This window comes from Furipterus horrens, unplaced genomic scaffold, assembly GCF_987537825.1.
Source record: "Furipterus horrens unplaced genomic scaffold, mFurHor1.1.pri manual_scaffold_10, whole genome shotgun sequence".
Classification (NCBI taxonomy): Eukaryota; Metazoa; Chordata; class Mammalia; order Chiroptera; family Furipteridae; genus Furipterus; species Furipterus horrens.
In genome coordinates, this window is record NW_028327180.1 from 64,086,728 (window position 1) to 64,105,730 (window position 19,003).

The 19,003-nt window shown below is 56.9% G+C and overlaps 1 protein-coding gene across 6 annotated transcripts; it reads right to left on the minus strand.

Moving 5' to 3' along the window:
* Positions 1-5,746: 5,746 nt before the first annotated feature.
* PDLIM7 (PDZ and LIM domain 7) lies at positions 5,747-18,714 on the minus strand. Of its 6 annotated transcripts, none has more exons than XM_090287976.1 (14): positions 18,626-18,713; positions 17,555-17,661; positions 13,608-13,759; positions 13,499-13,529; positions 12,964-13,082; positions 12,562-12,582; positions 12,171-12,307; positions 12,006-12,042; positions 10,975-11,036; positions 10,591-10,828; positions 9,473-9,653; positions 6,418-6,538; positions 6,208-6,323; positions 5,747-6,084 (listed from the first exon to the last, which is right to left on the minus strand). In XM_090287976.1, exons 2-14 carry the CDS (start codon positions 17,648-17,650, stop codon positions 5,998-6,000), a joined length of 1,398 nt encoding a protein of 465 aa, XP_090144102.1. In that variant the 5' UTR covers positions 17,651-17,661; positions 18,626-18,713; the 3' UTR covers positions 5,747-5,997. The 6 variants fall into 6 exon arrangements, with proteins under 6 accessions (XP_090144102.1, XP_090144103.1, XP_090144105.1 ...); XM_090287977.1 differs by lacking the exon at positions 18,626-18,713 and adding an exon at positions 17,798-18,032; XM_090287979.1 differs by lacking the exon at positions 12,964-13,082 and having other exon boundaries at positions 12,566-12,582.
* Between the last annotated feature and the right edge of the window lie 289 nt (positions 18,715-19,003).

Sequence of the window (19,003 nt, forward strand, 5' to 3'; positions counted from 1 at the left end):
TGTTCCGTTTATTTATGGTTTCATTGGTGGCTTCTGGTATGTGTCCTGACCAGGGATTGAACCTGCAGCCTTGGTGTATCAGGACGATGCTCTAACCAACTGAGTTACCCAGCCAGGGCTACTAAATAAACTTCTAATTTTAGAACAGTTTTAGATTTACAAAAAAATTACAAAGATTCTGTTGTACAGAGAGGCCCCTATAATGCAGGAGGAAGAGGGCTGCCTACTTGGCTGCCCTGGATCCTGCCCTAGCCGTCTTACCTTTCTGCCTCCATGTCATCTTCCTCCTGTAATGTGTAGGTCTGTAATCTGTCTCCAAAGTCAGTGGCCACATCTAGTCCTCAGTTTCCTAGACCTGTGGGAGTGGGGTGACTACTGATCACTTCCTCTGAGAGCCTGCTTCCTTTTGGCCCTGAAACACCCCACCCCACCCAACCTTGGTGGGTGGGTGCTATGTGCCCACTTGGAGGTCCTTCCACAGGGCCTTCCACAGGGTGACCCACCGGCACTGACCACCCTTTCAGTCACTAACATATCAATGTATCCCCCACCCCCAGAGGGTGAGCTCCCCACACACAGACTGGGAGGCTGGTCCAATGGCATGAGTCCCCAGAGTGAACAAGACAACAAAGAGGGAGGATTCAGATCCAGAAGCTGGTCACTTGCTATGTGGCCTTAGCTCCAGCGCTTTCCCTCTCTGAATTTTCTCTTTGATACCTTGTAGTGAGGATAAAATGTGATTGACTGGATGGAGGCTTGGGAAGTGAGAGCCCCTCCTTTCCTCCTCGTAGCCTCACCCCCTGCGCCTCGCCCACGCCCCTGTTCTGTGCTCCCAACAACTCTCAGGGCTGACAGTGGCCTCAGGACTTCAGCATTGGCTGGTGGAGCCTTCTCTGCCCTCATCCTGCCTCTAGAGGTTCCTACCAAGCACATCTTTAAGTGTCCCCTCTGCTCTGGCGGGCAGTTCAGCTGGAGTGTCATCCTGCACATCAAAACTTTGCAGGTTCGATCCCCAATTGGGCACATTTGGGAGGCAACCTATTTCTGTTTCTCTCTGACATTGATCTCTCTCTCTCTCTCTCTCTCTCTCTCTCTCTCTCTCTCTCTCTCTCTCTCCCTCTCTCTCAAATTAATAAACGTATCCTTGGGTAAGAATTTTTTTTAAATGCCCCTTCATTCTTCCCAGGTGTGGGCCCCGGCATGGGGTCAGCCACCTTCACCCCATTAGCTGGGCTACTGACAAGCTGATTGTTGCTCAGACCTTGCTAAGCATGTGACCTTAGACTCATTGCTTGACCTTGTTTGTGTCATCGAGGATGATAATGATAGCACCTACCACATAGGGCTTATTTGAGAATTTTAAAACATTATCTAGCAAGTGCTTAAAATGACTACTGTACATAGTCTAAAACTACTGTTTTAGAGATGGGACACCTCAGGCTCAGGGAGGGACAGTGACTTGTCCTGAGGCACACAATGGGTGAGTGACAAAGTCTGAAAGGGAACCCAGGTGTGTCTCTTGGCCCGGCAGCATACCACAGGCCCTCCTCACTTCCCCTTCCACAGGTGGGGGCTGGCCCCGCTTGGGATTTAGTCAGACGTAGTTCCTCAGGCTACTGCTAGCTATAGGGTGTAAGAAAGGAGTCAGGGGACAGGCATCCTTGGTGTGGAGAAAGCATACACAGTGAATGGACGTCATGATAAGGCATCTCTGTTATATAAAGTCTCCTGGGGCTGGGAGACTGAAGAAAAAGGCTGACGACTCGACTCCAGCATTCTATCAAGAGTTTAGTAAGAGAACTGACAGATGAGACGCTCCTTGGGAGGTGGCAGGACACGAAGGGCCACGTGCAAACTCTAAGGAGTTCTACAGGACAGGGCAGGATGGATGGGGGTGCTTGGGTGTAACCCTCCCCAGATCAAAGGAAAGTGCCTTGCATGCTTGCTCAGTGAGGCAATCAATGGCCTGTTCCAGGAGCCAGCAGAAGTTGGAGCATAGGGAGGGGTCGATCAGACAGTCTCTGAGGGAGTTTATGGGAAGCTATCTCTGTCCTGGCCCTAATCCAGCTGGTTCTAGCTTGGGGGTCTGGCAGCAGTCACATCATTGAACAGCCAATCTCTCCCCCACAATCCATGCCCCTGTCTTCTGGCTGACTTTCCACTACAGGCTCCAGAGGGGAGCGTGTCCAGGCCAGCTGGTCAGACCCAGTGACCACTTCAGGACGGACACAGGATCCAAATCAGTGCAATGGGCATCAGCCAGGGACCTTCACTGGAATCATTCAGAAAGTCTCTACTGGGGCTGCTGAGCTGGCAGGATGCGGCCGGAGCTGGCTAAGGGCTTCTTTGCCGATGACATAATGACAATGGTGAGGAGAACCTCCTGAGAATAAAGCCAACACTAAGGAAAGAAGCCCAGAGAGATGGAGAGAAGTAGAGATTGCTGATAACACCTATGGTGCCAGGTCCTGCCCTATCTGAAGCTGTTAACCTTCTCAGTTAAATGAGACAAATTCTCCCTGTTCTAATTCAACTAGTTTGAGTGACAGCTGAAGAGCCCCTCCTAATCTCCCCCAAATAGTGGTTGCTGTTGTGAGTGGCAAGGGAAATAGGTGAGTTGACCTTCTAGTCCCCCAGATTTTGAGCCAAAGACTCAGGCTGATCCTGGGCCCTCCCTGAGCACTCTGCAGGGGCCCCAGCCTCCTGAATTCTCCCCAGGCTCCCAGCAGGCATCGTCTCCTCCTAGCAGGGCCCCTGGGATCCTAGCACCCCCCCCTCCCACTTGAGGCCTTGGTAGGGGGGACCATCTCCACTCTCCCAGTTGGCTTTGGACTCAGCATGGCTGCCGTTCTGTGCACTGTGGGCTCAGCTCCTTCCCGGAGCAGGGCTGCACGGTTGTGGGGGCGGGGGGGAGGTCCACAGTGCTGTGCGTGCCTGTGTGTTCCAAGACCACACAGCACTGAGGGGGTAGGACCAGAATCATCAGTTCCTGCCTCTGTTCTCTATACTCTGTCGAAGCACTTCCTCATCCTCCACCACCTCTCTCCACTGACTTCAAATGAGCTCCAGCCGCTCTGAGCTGGAAAAAGCCCGTCTCTTGCTGGCTGTCTCTCCAATTGCCCACTCAGTCTCCTGCTACAGGCTCTGCCCCCTCAGCTGGGGACACTGCACTCTCCAAGGGCGCTAATGGCCTCTACTGCCTGACACAAGGACCTTTCTCGTCACTGTGGCTTCCATTCACACAGCTGCAATCCCTGCAGCTCTGTGGTGGGGGGCAGCCCAGAGGTGCAGGGAGGAGCACCCAGTCTTTGATCCTTGGAGCAGCAGACCTGGGCATTCTGGCTGGGCGGCTCTGGACAGGCCGCTTTCCCTCTCTGAGCCACAGGCCCCTCATCAGAAACGTGCCTTTAATGAGATCTCGCATGAGTGTGTTCCGAGGATTAAATGGAATCTGTATCAGTGACTGTTCTGTGGATCCTGGCAGAGGTGACTGTTCAGAGAAGGTGCCCATGCTGGTTTTTACTTCCACCTAGGGGAGCGCCTCTTTCCGAGGTTCAGTCCCCAGTTCTCTGCTCCTCACTCTCCCGTTATGTTATGTCTGTCCACCTTCAGCCACCTTCCCTTGGTGAACACCTCCTGCTTCCTCCGTCCATACCTGTCGGCGCTCAGCAGTGAGTGGTGGCCAGGATCCTCCGGGTCACACAGCCCAGCCTAGGAGAGCTGTCTGCACGCTCTTGCCTACACCTTCCTTCCACATCCTCTCCACCCAGCCTCCTTCCTGTTCCTCTAACCCTGGCAGTGGCCCAGCTCTCTGCCAAACTGATCTGGCAAATGTCACCTTGTTGCGAAATGCCGAAATGCCACCAGGGCTCCTGGCCTTATCTGCCTGGTTGACACTATTGGCAGGTTCTGGAGACACTCGGGCTGGCCCCAGCCCCCAGGCCCCTGCTGCTGCTGTCCTTTGCCCAGAGCTGGGACACTAGTGCTTCTTGCTCTCACAGCGCTCGTCTAGGCCAGGCCCCGGCTGCCCGCACACTGGACTTGGCCCACATCCATTATTTTTTAAATAGAACTAAAAAAAAAAAAAAAAATTTAGTTGCCAATATTAAAATACCAGATTTCACATTAAAGTCTGAATCTCTGGACGCTGTTGATAACCTGGCAGATCTGGCCACAGCTCTGCATTACCACGTGGCAGCCCTTGGCTGAGGCCAAGGGCGGCTGCCTGGAGAAGAAGGCTCCCCTGGGGGCTCCAACAGCACTCACCATCCACCCCTGTGATCTTGCTGGCTTGTATCCATGGAAACCAGGGGTGGACTGAGGGCTTCATGGTTCAAGAGAAGTGAGAGAGCTCATTTCCTTGTGGAAGTGAAAGATACTGTTGAATATGCTGGGGATGTCTAGGTTGAAGGAAAACCACATCCTACCTGCTTTCCTCTTGGTATGACCTGCCTGGGCCCAGCCCCCAGCCCTCTGCAGGCATCAATGACAAGCATCTGTGGTGACTGCCCCAGGCCTTCCCAGACTCATTCCAGAGTTGAATCCAGACTCGATTCTTTAGCTGCTCCCTGACTTTGTCTCCTAAATGTTCCACAGGCACCTCATTCAGTCTTTCCATTGGCCATCCACTCTGCCAGGCACTGTCCTAGGCTCTGACGAGACATCGTGAAAATAACAGGAAGCCCTGCACTTGCTCCCCAGGGTCCTCAAGAGAACACAACGGACCTGAGTTGTCCTGGCCTCATTTGGGCCTTCTCCTCAGTCTCCCTCTGGCCCAGGCTTGGGACAGGATGATGACAATACCCCTAGGGTGGTGGAGGGCTCTGGTAAGGAGCAAGAGCCCCTGCACAGAGAGGCCAGCACCTGAGTGTTTGTTACCCAGCAGAAGTGAGCTTCCTGAGGGGCACTCAGCAGTGAACGGTGCTCAGCCCAGCTTGTCCCAGAAAGGACGGCGCAGGGCTTTAGGCCTGCTTCTGCCTGGGTCACAGCTCAGAGGCTGTGTGACCTTGATCAGGCCCCCAATCTTTCATCTATAGACCAAGATGACTGTGGACATGTCACAGGGCTGCTGGGAGGGCCACGTAAGATGAAGCCAGCAATGGCTGGTGCATTCTGGCTGCTGTCAAACTCGCCTGCTGTCCACTCCTCACCCCACACCTCCCTGGGGACTGGCACTGGGTCCCATCTCTGCTGTGTCGCTTTCTGTTCCTCTCTTCTCCTGACCTGTAGCCCCCACCGCCCCCCCCGACCCCAGTCTCCTGTTCACTCTGCTGACGGCCACAGCTCTTTCTACAAGTCAAGCCTGGTTGCTTCACTATTTCAAATTCTTCTGTGTCCTGACCACCCTCCCCCAACCTCCACCTTGCCCTCAGGAGGTAGTCCCAGCTCAGCCTACCATGTGGCCTCCCAGGACCTGGGGCCACCTTTTCCAGCACCCCCTTCCTCGGGAGCAGCTGTCCAGCAGATAGAGGGCAGAGGGCAGCTCCAGGTCCCATCTCTATGGATCCAGCTCAATCTCTCTTCTCTGACATACACAGCAGGACAAACCAGGCTCCCCGCAACTTCCGTGGGTGCCTGGATCCAGCACATGAGATTCTGTTCCTCTCCTCCCACTGACTGAGAGCCCTGCATGTCCCCATCACAAGGACCACCAGGATGGTCAGCCACAGGGAAAGCAGTTCAATCTACCTGCTATGTGCCTCATATCCCAGCATTCCTTACACACAGCAGGGAAGCACACACAGCACACAGCTGGATAGAGATTTATTGTGGCAAGGATGTGAGCAGAGCCGATGTGGCCAGCACTGTGTGCGATGGTGGTGGTGGGGGATGGGGAAGACAAAAGGGGTGAGGCAGGGCCCAGGGAACCCCAGGCTCGGGCCAGGAGTTGGGATTGGGGTGATCTTTGCCAGCCCTGCCCAGAGGTCTGATGGGATGACTCTAGAAACACTGGCCCCTCTGGCTGGGCAGGGCAGGGCAGCAGTGGACTAGAGGGATTCACACGTGGGAGAAGGCATGGCTCTTGCACAGGGGCTTGTCCTTCTTGGAGTAGAAAGTCTTTCCTTCCAGGTTGATCTGACATATCTGGGGACCGCCATGGTCCAATTATTTGGGGTTGAGGGTGGTAGAGAGGCCCCTTCCCATGAATCCCAGAGGCAGGCGGTAGGAGGGAGGCTGGCCAAGAACCCAAGGCTGAGGGGCACTCACCGCACACACGAAGCATGTGTCATGCCAGCTGAAGCCCAGAGCCTCCAGGAAGCGGTCCCCAGCATCGATCTTGAAGTCACAGCCTCGGCATTTTGTGCCAAACATCCTCTCATAGTCTGGGAGGGACGGAGGTGGAGGTGGAGGGAGGAGCTGGGTTCTGGCCTGCTTTGGCCCTGCCCCTTTCACCTGTCCCTGCCCCTTATTTCTTACCTCGCTCACAGTAGGGCACCCCTTCTTCCATATAGAAGGCCCTGTTCCGAATGGGTGTCTTGCAGGCCGCACAAGTGAAGCAATGCACATGCCAGGTCATCTTCAGGGCATGCATGATTTCCTGGGAGGAGGTGACAGTCACCTGGCAGCTCAGCCCACTCCTGTCCAGAGTGGGACATAGGGAAGCTGGCCTTGGGCCCACTTTCTTCCCGCAGTAAATGTTACATCTGCACACTCACCCTACCACTCTGTCTCCAACCCTGAGGCTCCAGGTGTGCACTATGCCTCTGACTTGACACATCCAAAATCTCCACACCCCAAACCAGCTCCCTCCACAGCTGTCCCTCTCTGTTTTCGGCAACTCCGTTCTTCCTCCTGCATAGGCCCAATTCCCCTTCTCTCACACCCACATCAGGTTCACCAGGAAACCCTGTTAACTCTACCTTTGATTTGAGATGCATCCAGTCTGACCACTTCTCACAGCCTCCCTGATTCGGAGTGTGAGCTTCAACATCTCTGACCTGGGTGATCCCAGGAAACCGGCCTTCATCCCCCTCCCTTTGTTCCCACAGCCTGCAGTCAGGTTGAGCCAGGCTACACACCCCTGCTGGAATCCCTGTCTGCTCCACATCTCTGAGCAAAAGCCAGAGCCTGCCAGGTACTGAGACAAGCAGGTCTGGCTTGTCCCTCTGTTTCCCCTGCAGAGCCTGTTGCCTGTGGTTAGTGGGCCAGGCCCGCCAATGTTGGGGCTTCACACCAGCTGTCCCCTCTGCTGGACTGCTCTGCCCTGATATATGCAAGGCTCAGCCTTCACCTCTTTCAAGTTTCTGCTCAAATGTCACCTGCTCCATGAGATCCACTCTAACGTGGGTTCATACTCCAACCTGACTTTCCAACACCATACTCCCAACACCTTTAACTCTGCATTCCTTTCTCCCCTTAACACTTTCCTTACTAAGATAAACTACCAGGTAATTTACCTGTCATATCTACTGCTTATTATCTGCCTCTCCCCACTTCTGCTCAAATATAAGCCCCAAGAGGGCATGTAACACCAGCTGTTCTAGTAGCTGATGTATCCCACCAGCACCTGGCTGTGGGTGCCCATCTACAAGTGTTGTGAGTTACCTTAACCTGCTCCACTGAAAGGGGAAGCAGAGGCTCACAGTGGGGCAGCCCCGGGACCCTCTGACCAACCAGGGCAGCAGCATTCAGATCTGGGGTACAGCGCAGTGTGGAGTCTTGAAGGGGGGCGGGTAAGATCTGTGGGTTGAGCCTTGCTTCTTAGCTGGTGACTTGGCCATTAGCTTTTCCTTGACACTTGATTCCTTCCCTTGTGATCTAGGAACCTAAGGCCAGCCTTGGCCGGACTGTGGTGAGGATGACCCTGTATTTGAAGCTGGGAATCCTGAATCTATTGCCTGCCAGGACCAGGTGGTGTATGCAATAGGGCATGGTGGGGACTGTCATGGGGGAGCATCTGTTCTGCCTGTAGGGGCAGTGCCAACTGATTTGTTCTAGAATGCCTGTAAGGTCCGGGTTGAAATCTGTGTTAAAGTGAAATTTGACTTTTAAATGCTGACCATTCATTTAAAAATGGAAGAATGTGCCTGGCCGGGTAACTCAGTTGGTTAGAGTATCCTCCTGATGCACCAAGGTTCCGGGTTTGATCCCACCTCACCTCACACCTTCCCAGGTGTTGCCTTGTGACATAAGCTAATCCTTCTGCCTGCAGCACTGTCCCTGATCCTCCTTCAAGCTAATTCCTACACGTTTTTAAGTTCAACTTAGAGGCCACTGCCATCCATTCCTTCAAGTGTTTACTGACCACCTCCTATATATGGACACAGTGTAAAGTGTGAGCAAAACAGCCCTGGTCCCAGGCCATGTTCATACCGGGGAAAACACCTGGAACAAAAGGACCAAGGGGTAGGGCAATAAGTAAACTGTGGGGTGTCTGGCCTGGTGGGAAGGGTGGGCACCAAGGAAAGTGTTCCTGTGCAAATGATATTTGAATCCCGACTGAGAAGGAACAAGGTAGACATTGGTAAAGAATGTCCCTGGCAGAGGACAGCCTGTGAAAAGGCCATGAGGTAAAGAGGGAGCAGGACCTGCAGTTGGATTACCAGGGTGAAGGGGCCTGTGGTGGTGAGTGGTGAACCTTCCTTGAGAACATGGGGTCCCAGATGGTCTCCATATCAGAACGAGTTCCTTCTAATGTGTCCCCTCAACCCCTAGAACTTCCCCGCAACCCCACCGAAACAATGTGATCGCCCTGCACATCTCCCCATTCTCCACACTGAGCTCTGAGGACAGGCAGTCTTCAGCACTGGGCGCAGGCAGGGCATAGAGCCCATGGCAGGCTGGAGCAGTCAGCCTTCTGTCCCACCATTGAGGGTGAGGGTGTTCTCTAGGATCTGTCAGGTCCTGGAGTCCCTGCAACAGGGGTAGCTGAGGCTGCAGGGCCACTCTGTGGAACCACTGCCCTGGGCAGGGGCAGGCGCAGGGTTTGCCACCAAAGCTCACTCCAGGACCCAGGAGTCAGCCCGTCCTGTGTGCCTCAGCTCCTCATCTGTGACCCAGGCAATAAACCTGCCCAGCCAGGGCTTGTGGGGCAGGGGGAAGCAGAACAAGAGTATAGTAATGCAGGCAGAACAGTACGGTCTTGACCTGTAGAGAGCAAATCCAGACACCCAGCTCAGGGTAGTTCCTGGGGTCTAGCCCATTCTTTCAAAGAGCCCAATGGGGTGTGGCCTAGGCTGACAGGGAAATGGCTGTGATCTTGGGCAAAATGCACTCATCTATAAGAAGGGAATAACCAAACTGACTTCACAGTATGATTGTGAAGCTGGATGCCCACGCACAGTACATGCCCCCATGAACTATCACTAGAATGATGAAGACTGAGAACATCCACTCTCCCATCTAAAGATGGAAACTCCGTTTTCTGCTAGACACACATCTGCCCAAAATAGACTATATTTCCTAGCCTCCCTTGACCCTCAATGCAGGCAGTATAGGACTCATCTTCCCACCCACCCGCCGCCCCACTCACGCCTGTGATCTTCTTCGTGCACTTGGCACAGCTGGGCGCGCAGCGTGTGTCGTAGCAGGGTGGGCAGAAGATGGCACCCTTCTCCTCGAAGAAGCCTCCCTCTTCCAGGACTGTCCCACACTGGCCACACACAAACTCTTCAGGGTGGTAGGCACGGCCCAGTGCCACCAGGTAGCGACCCCTGAGGGGAGGCAAGGGAACGTGTGCAAAGGAGGCGGAGCTCCTGGCCTCCGCCCAAGCAGCTTTGTGGAGCCCCTGTTCTCAGGCCTGGAGAGGGAAGTTCCCCCAAAAAGGGAGAAAGCAGGCTTGGGAGACGACTTGCCCATGGTCATACAGCAAGAATAATGAAGCTGCAGCACTTTAGGACAGATGAGGGAGTGGGGCAGTGTTGAAATAGGAAGGAGGGTCCCACTGGGTGGGGCTGCTGACTTGCGCTCAATGAGATGAACCCGAGGAACCAGGGCCCTGGAGAGGAGGAGGCCCAGTGTCCATGAGTCCTGAAGACCAGTGGGTACCTGAGCTGACCCTGGTGTCCACTCTGTCTTTCTGGCCTGGGGAGGGGCCCAGAGGTCCCAGCTAAATGGGCATGCTTTGCAGAGCATCAGAGCTGGCAGGAGTCGAAAGCAGGGGTGGAGCCGAGAACCAGGAAGCGTCTAGAATCTGCTACAAGGACTCTGTGGGAGTTTAATGGCCCTGTTGGATCCTGGGGAGCAGCGCAGAGAAGGAGGGGCCCCAGGCCTGTCTGCTGAGAGCAGAGGCTTAGTAGAGCTAGCAGGAGGGAGAGAGGCGGAGAGGCTGGGAGCAGCAGGCCCTTCTTTGCTCCAGAGTAGCAAGTCTACAGGTGCAGCTCTGATGCATCGTTGGCACTTTCTCTGTGTCACTGGGGCAAACGTTGATAGAGGCTGACGTGGGGAGGGGGGATGTGATGCAGGATTCAGAATCTGAGGACTCAGGCCAGGTCCCTCCCCCCACTCCAAATGGGCACTGAATCCTTATCCTCGTGCAGCGGCAGCTGAGGTGAGTGGGGAGACAGACTGGGGGAGCGGTGGTCAGAAGGACATGAAGACCAGGCATCAGTACAGGCAAGGCCAGGGTAGGAAAAGAACGGGGCCACCCACCGGATGACCTTGCAGCACTGGTGGCACACCGGAGTCTTGCCATTGCTGCCACAGCCCCCTCCTGTGCTCCCTCCGGCAGCCGCCTGCACGATGGAGGTGCGGCTCTGCAGGGGTGTGGGGGTTGCGGGCTGGCTGTGCCGGATCAGCACTGTGCTTGTCTTGTCTGGGGCGTAGCGCTCAGCAAATGCAGGGTCCACAGCCCAGGGTGGGCGGCTGGTGGGGCTGGGGGTAGGAGGGCCTGCCAGGGCCAAGGGAAGTGGCTCTGGTAGGGTGCCCTGGGACCCCAAGACAGGGGATAGAGCCCAGGGCAGCTTGGAGGGGCCCACCACCCCCATACCCCTGGAGGCTACCCACCCTTGCGCAGGCCCAAGCCCACTCACTCACCAGGCCAGGGTTCCTGGGGTGTAGCTGAGGCTGGGACTGGAACTTCTGTCCTGGGCACCTGGCTGTGAGATCTGCCATTCAAGGCGCTGTATGGCTGGGTCTCCTAACAAGACCCCACCCTCCAACCTTGGTCTTATTGGTCCCACGGGAGATGCCTGGGTTCATGACAGCTGTTGGGCTGGACTCCAGGTCCCACTGGGATAGGAATGGGCAAGGCAGCTTCTCCTAGCCAGGCTCCTGCAGGCTGGTCTGTTGCACAGGGCTGGGAGGTAGAGCAGGGCTCTGGCTTCTGGGGCAGGTCTGGGAACTCTCATCCCTGAGATCTGGCTTTGATGGCAGGGCCCCCTTTGTCAAGTAGCACCTCCCACTGAGACCCAGGCTGTTGGGCCCACACTGGATCTAAACCATCTAATACCCCCACACCCAAGACACAAAGCAAGCGCACAAAGACAGAAGACAGAGGCAGAGAAAGCGGGACCGAGAGTGTTTATTTCCATGCCCAAGCCAGCAGACCTGGCAGGCAGCAGCACCGGAGGGCAGAGAGGGAAGGCAGGGCAGACGAAGCCAGGCCCTGTGCTAGGTGGGCAGCCAGGGCCAGACGAGCAGGAGGCTCAGTCCAAGGGCAGGAAAGGAGTGGGCCAGGTAGGCAAAAGCTGGAGGCACCAGGGGGTGCCCTGGGCAGAAGGAACAGAGAGAGAGGCAGAGGGGACAGCTGGCCGGCCAGCACCGGGCTACGACTGCACGTTGAGCGTGTGGGCAGAGCGCTGGTGGTGCCAGTCCCGGAGGCGGGTGTAGCGTGGGCTCTGCAGCTTCAGGACATACTTTTCCCTGAGAGGCAGAGAGAGAAGGAGGAAGTAGAAGGAAGGAGAGGTGGAAGGGAGGAAGGAAGGGAGGGAGGAAGGAAGGGAGGAAGGGAGGAAGGAAGGAAGGAGAATGGAGAGCTCCGGCTGGGCCTCCCAGGAGCAGATTCAGGGTGGTGGCTGGAATGGGAGAGGCAGGAGGTCAGAAAGAGGGGTTAGTGCGATTCTTACCTTGACTTCTTCAAGTGCTCCTCATCCGGGTCTTGCACTGACAAGGCAGAGGCAGGCATTGACCAAGGGAAGAGAGAAGGCCACCCCAGCCCTGATCCCTGGCTGAGGCCAGGTCTGGGCTGCGGGCCAGGAGGGGAGTCTGCCCTGCCCTGGGCCACCACTTACTGAACTCGGTGCCCGTGAGGTGGGCGAGGATGCGGAAAGAACGGGACTGGCCCGTCCCAGGCCGCGGTCGCCAGTCCTCCGTGTCCTCCATCAGCCGCTGCTTGCTGGCGTCTGGGACCAGCGGTCGGAGCGGCTGTCTGTAGGGAGGGTGTGGCTCAGAACCTCACGCTAGGGGTGGGCCGTGGGGCAGCCCCTCCCTGGAATTTGTATACTTGGGCTATGGTGATGGGAGAGTGGGGAAGGGCAAGGCCAGGACCCTGCTGGGTGGGTAAGGGGGTAGATAAGTGGGAGGGGAGGGGGGCACACAGGGTGAGAAGGAGCCAGGGTGGGGAGGGGCCACTGCCCAGAATGTCAACAGGAAGGAAGAGAGGGACAAGCAGAGGGGGCTCACTGACTTGTCAGGGGTCTGCACCTGTGAAGGAAATAGACAGATGGGACAGATAAAGGGAAAAAAGGACAGACACATGGGAAGAAAGATGGCAAGGGGTCAGAGTGTCTGGGAGCAAGGCCACACTGAGTGTCTGGAGCTCAGTGGGCCCAACACCACACCCAACCCCGGGCTGCCGGCGTGGGGCGCTGGCTGGTTCAGAGCTCCCAGGAGGGCAGTGCCTGGGCTGGAGCCACACCACCCTAGGAGGGGCCCTGAGTCCACAGCCCCCACCCCAGCCACCAGGGGTCGCTGCCACACGGTGCCAGATGACTGAGGGGCAGAGCAGACAGAGCAGCAGCCAGCGGACGAAGCATGGGCTATGGGCTGTGGGCCGTGGGCCGTGGGCAGGCAGGACTGACATACCCATTCTGCTGCGGGGCGCTGTCAGCAGGCAGGGGCACCCCAAAGGGCCGCGCCGTCTTGTTGAGGGAAGCACTGGGTGCAAAGGTGTACCGCGGGGGGTCCGTGGCAGGGGTCAGGGCCTGAGCGGAGACAGAGCTGGGCAGGGCCGGTGGGAGCGTGGGGGCCCTGGGCCAGAGCTGGGGAGAGGGGTGCCCTGCTCTGGTGCAGAGAACAGAGGTGTTCCAACCCCAGCCCTGGGGGAGGGGGTGACTTAGGTTTCTAGGGGCCCATTTGGGAGCAGTGATTTGAGCCCACGAGTGCAGCTAGCAGCACAGGCTGGCAGAGGCAGCATGGACAGACAGGCAGACGTGTGTGGTCCAACTGCACGGCAGCCCGGACCCAACTCCCAGTTCCCTACACTCTCCCAGGCTCCAGCTTCCGCCCCCTACTCCTAGACAGGGTTGAGGGTACCCAGGTGGCTGTGCGGGGTGGGCAGGCCAGCTAGGGGTCCAATCCCACCCCACTGCCGCCCAGCTGACCCAGGCCCATCACCTACCTTCTGCGGTTTGCTCTGAGCGAGCTGGGCCCTGGAAGAGAACGGGAAGGGGTGACAGAGGGCCAAACCCAAGGATACCCCACAGCCGGGTGGGCCAGAGTTGGCCTACCTGCTGAGACCCAGGCTGAGGCGCTCCCCACAGGCTCGGATCTTGTTCTGGGCTTCAATGTGTGTCAGGCCTCCAGCATTCTCACTATCGATACTCAGCACCCAGTCACCTACGGCCACCCCAGCCTGTGCAGCTTTGCCACCAGGAGTGAGCTGTAGAGAGAGGAGGGTCCCCACGGTGCAAGACTGCAGACAATCTGAGCCCAACAGTAGACTGCCTAAGCTGCCCCCCCCTTTCCAGAACCCAGAGGCCTCTTTAGTCAGCATATCCTGGGTGGCTATTGGATACTAATGCAATCTGGGAGGGGTGGGGGCTCACCTGAGCTTCACAATCACCCAGCTTAGTCAGTTATTCACCTCCATAACCTCCCCACAGTCCAAAACTGCCATGACGTCAACAAGCAGCCACCCTCCCGCTAAACCTCAAGTGTCTCAGCTCCAACTGGCCTCTTGCCTAGGCTGTTCCGCCCACCAGACATGCCCTCTAGCTTATGCAGGTGGCAAGCTCCTCTCTGGCATCCCTGAATTTTCTCACTAACCTTTTCACTCCTAGAATCCTGGGCTGGGACCACCTCCAGGGATCTGCCAGGACCCCTGGAGAGCCAGGAATAGGCTCCCTCACCTCCAGGTTCACAAGGAACAATGCCTGCCTGAAGGGGGCCCACCGTGTCAGTTGGGGCTTCTTGGTTGTAAATGATTGTCACCCAAGCCTTCAATTGTCATTCACCCTCTCCGCAATCCTTTGGGCTCTGGTTGGAGATCCCTGGCTACTGTTGCAAATGAGGGGCAATATCAGGTTGGAAGGAATGGTCACGACCAGCATGAGCTGAGACCATCAGGGACGACTTCTGGGAAGTGGCGGGCCTTGGTGACAGGAGTGGCATGTGTCGCCCAGGGGGTAAGAGTCCACTTATGAAGGCCTCGAAGGCTGGGGAAAGGAACCAGGGCTGGGCCTTGAGGTTAGCAGGTGCCAATCACAGTTTGAAGGCCTAGGGTGTGGTTATTTCTCAGGTCCCTGATAGAGGTAGCCCTGACAGCCCTGGCTGGGTAGATCATTTGGTTAGAGCATCAACCCAAAATGCCAAGGTTGCCGGTTCAATCCCTAGTCATGGTACATATAAAAATCAGCCAATGAATGCATCAAAAAGAGAAATAAAAATTTGATGTATTTTTCTCTAAAATCAATCAATCAATAATTTTAAAAATTTTAAAAATGGTCCTGACAAACCCCACGAAGCCCTTCCATCCCTCTGGTCCAGCAGTAACAACCCAGACAGGCCAGCACTGCTGTTCATAGGCCTAAGCTCCCAGGACTGCCCAACCAGCTGACAAAGGGCCTGACATTGAGCAGGCTTCTGTGGGGAAATGCTAGAAGGGAGAGTCACACTTCACAGCTAGGGGTTGGGGGGCTGGGAGGTAAAGGCTGCCCACAGCCCCATTAGGCTACTCAGGTGTGTGGGTGCACAGACTGAGCTGAAGCAGAAAGAAGAGGCAGAGAGAGCAGACGCAGAAACACAACGCTGGGCAAGAAGGGAGAGATGGGTTTAATGACTTTGTTTCATGCTTGGGAGGTTGGAAGAGTAAGACACTGGGTGGCTCCTTCTTCACCTGCTGAATAGTAAAAATACAGCTTACATTTATTGAGCACCTAGTACTATCACATACTGACACTGAATCCTCCAACAACCCTGTGGAACAGAGCCTGGGGTTATACCCATTGTACACATGGGAGAACAGAAAGGTTAAGTAACTTGCCCAGCTAGCAAGAAGTAGGGCCAGGACCCTGACCCTAAGGTTCCACTACACCAGGTCACCTCTGCTGAGTGTTGGGGCCCAACTCAGAGTTCAGCCAACCAGGAAAGATTCCCTGAGCCTCTGGCTGGGTTTGGAGCCCGGATCACCTATCCTACCATTAGTTCACTATAAGCCCTTACAATAGGCTTAGGGAAGAGACGCCCTTGAGGGGAAGTGACTTACTTAAGGTCATGGTGAGTCAGTAGAAGGGAAACCAGGTTCAGCCACTCCCTACCCATAGGGCAGGTTCCTGGGAGGTGTGGGCTGAGCCAGAGCTGGGGGTCTAGGGGCGGGCATGAGCAGCTGGCTCCCTGAGAGGTGGTGTGGAGTTGGGACAGCTTCCTTCCTAGGAGTGGGAGTGAGGACAGGAAGCACATGAGGGTTATGAGGTAGAGAGAAAGGCAGGAGAGCTGGGAGGGAAAGAAGGGGGTGGGAAAGGACTGGAAAGAGAAGCAAGGAGGCCAGGGGGACCAAGGAAGGGAAAAAAGCCAGGGGGCTGGACACTGCATGGGGTGAGGGGTGAGTCAGCCTGAGGGCTCCACTGAGCAGCCCAACCCCCCAGTCCCAGACGTTACCTCATCTCCCAGGCCTGGGACCAAAGCCAGCTCTAGCCCTTCCCTCCTCCCTCCATGTTGGGGTTAGGGGAGTGGGAGAGGGATGCCCAGTTCATAAAAGACCACCCCACCCATCTACTCACCCACTAGGGGCCCAGGTCCAATTCCAGGGCTACACTTAGCTGGTGGCCCCACCCAAATGCTGAAGCGGCTGACAAGGGAGTCAAGAGTGCCCCGAACAGGTCACATCTGGAAATCCATCCCCACCAAGGAAACGGAGGATCGCTCAGAGGCCACCTAAGGCCTAAAGCTCTGTAGCCACACTGGCCAGCACTTTCCCAGGGAGGGGACATAGGGTAGGTTTTCATGGCTTGGAAAAGCTTGAGGATTGTATAGGGGTGGGTGTGTGTGGTAGGAGGACCACTGCCGTTAGCTACTCTGCTGTCAGGGCAGTTTCCAGGGAAGACTGAGGAAGGGTCCCTGGAAAAAACACTGATGGCCTCCCTGCCAGGGGCACCAAGCCCAACTCCCACAGACTGGACAACCTTCTGGGCCCCTCTGCGCTGTGCTTGCCCCAGGCTTCCTGCCAACAGCTGCCTGCCCACCGGGTTCCTGGGTGAGCCTCTGTGGACAGGTTAATTGGGTGCAGGAATTTCCCACCCCCTCATAACTCCTAGACCACAGTCAGAGATACCAGCCCATGGGCTGGCCTCACTGTTATCTGTGTTGGCAGTTAGTTCTCTGAACCTTACAACTGACCGTACAGCTGGAGCTACGGCCTGGTGGTCATTGGCTGAGGCACCCACCAATGGGCTTCAGGGGTCCAGACCTAGACCAGCCATTTTTGGCTCTGCAGACTCCAGCCACCAGTTGGCCATTACAGTATGGGGCTGCATTCTTGGGCTTATAAGGCAATCCCCCTGCCATGGGGAGGAGCCAGCCCCAGGCCCCGCTCCTAGCAGGGCAGGCTTTCAGGGGCTTAAGTCAGAGCCCTAGAGACCATTCCACACCCACTTGGGGTCAAAGGCCGCTATATCCTGAATGGGACTGGTGGATGGGAACACAGGTCCTCATTTGGCTAGAGAAACAATACGCCCTCACACACAAAAACTGCAGCCATTCCAGTGCCTGAATTCCAATTCCTGCTTGGCCACCGAATCGGAAGGAGCCCTTCTGCTCTCAGCCCCAAGTTCCCTCATCTGGAAAACCAGGATAATGATAATGGCTATTTCCTGGGCAGCCATCAGGTTGTGGTGAGATCCTGCAGAGTGCTCTGCCTGGGGCCTGGCTCCAAGTATTGTATCACTCCCTCAAAAAGCTTAGACAGTTTCTAGACCTCACCCTCCTGCAGAATGGCCATTCCCCCGGCCTCAGAGGCGGCCCCAGGGGCTTTGTGGAATGGCATCTGGCAGTGCAGTGCAGGAACAATGTGGGGGATCCTCTCCCAGCCTTCACCTAGTTAGTAGTCCTCGTGGCAAGTGCCCCCCACACCTCTGCACCTGGACACCTCCTGGTCTATTGGCCCTGGCTCGGACTCCTCCCATCACCCACTGGAGACCCAAAGACTTCTGGGGGAGCCCCTCCCCCAACCTAGGCTCACCCGGGAGATGGAGAGGGGCACATTGAAGTCCTTGCCGCCCTGCAGTCGAAAGCCCCAAGGGGCTGGTCCCTCCAGCACCACCTTGAAGGAATCCATGGTGCCTGCTCCTGAGAGAAGAGAAAGATGAGTAGCCCACATGCTAGCGCCAGGTAGGTGCAGCTCCGGACATCAGCCTTGGACTGGTGCCAGGCAGGCATGGACAGACGCTGAGCATACCCAAGACACGGGTAGGCAAGCAAGCACCTTGTCAGGTTTGGCTGGGCTGCTGGCTGGCAGATCTCAAGGGCAACCTCCCTCCTCCAGGGACTGGGAGGGTGAGGAGAGCCCGAATCCAGGGCTGAGGTTCTTTGCATCCAGAAGCGGGCCGCGGAGCTAAAGTGGCATGACCTCCCTTCAAGCCAGCTTTGAGTCTCCGACGGCAGGGTGAGTCTGGGGCCGCCGCTCCTCTCCCCCGCCCCCAGATCCCGGCAGGCAGGCCGCTGGCTGGAGCCTGCTCGGACTATATAAGGCGTGTAAGCTGACACTGTGCAGAGAGCCAGCTGAGGGAGCACCCGGGGGCTCGGGACTCGAGGGGGAGGGGTTGGGAAAGAGACGGCTGGAGCAGGTCCTAGCCATTCAGGGACCGGTCGATGCTGCTGGTAGCCAGGGGGGACCCTCTAGACATAGGGGGATGGGGGACCGGCGGGCGCGCTGCCCCTGGGGAGATCGGTGGGGGAAAGGGACCCCAAACGTTGGGCAGGAAGGGGATTCATCCCGGATCCCAGTGGAAGTGGTGCTTCCCACACAGGCCAGCTAGCATCCAGATGTGACTCAGTTTCCTCCTGGTCCCTCGCCTGGGCCCGTTGCCGTGACCAACTCCCGGGCGCAGGAAGCAGCGCAGGCGCCAATCCGCCCAGCCACAGCTGGCTTCGCCGCAGGAAGGAGGAGGCGGAGGCGGGATCCCGAGCAGGAGCCCGGGCCCGCGGGAGGTAGCTCAGCGCTGGCCACGATCCCTAATGCTTTCTGTGGTCCCTAGCAACCCCCTGTCCCCTGCCCGTCTCAGCCTCAGACGCCCCTTGATGTCGACTGTACCTGCTCGCCCCGCCGGGGCGCTGCTCAGCGCCAGGTTCTAAAGGGCCACCTTGGATCAGCCGCCGGGCTCTGACCCCGCCCCCGCAGCCGCCGTCCGCTATGAGCCCGCGGAAAGGGGCGGTGCCTGGGGGGCACGCCCATAAAGCCACGCCCACGAGCGGGCTCTCCCGCCTTGGACAGCCCCACCAATCCTTCTGCCCGACCCAATCACAAAGTCTGGTCCCCCTTTCACTGGAAAACAAGGCCAGCCGAATTCCCTCCTTGGGGCGGGACCTGGGCGGGGCCTGGCCTTCGCGAGAGCTCTCGCTCAGCCGCTTGCGCCTCCCGCTGGCCGAGTGAAAAGAAAGCAGCCTTCGGAAACAATTGTTTTTGAACCTT

Coding starts and splice junctions, on each gene's coding strand:
- PDLIM7 (XM_090287976.1), bottom strand. CDS start 17,650: ATGGATTCCTTCAAGGTGGTGCTGGAGGGACCAGCCCCTTGGGGCTTT. Junction 10,829..10,974: donor ACCCCAGGAACCCTGGCCTG/GTGAGTGAGTGG, acceptor TGGCCCTGGCAG/GCCCTCCTACCCCCAGCCCC. Junction 6,324..6,417: donor GGTGCCCTACTGTGAGCGAG/GTAAGAAATAAG, acceptor CGTCCCTCCCAG/ACTATGAGAGGATGTTTGGC.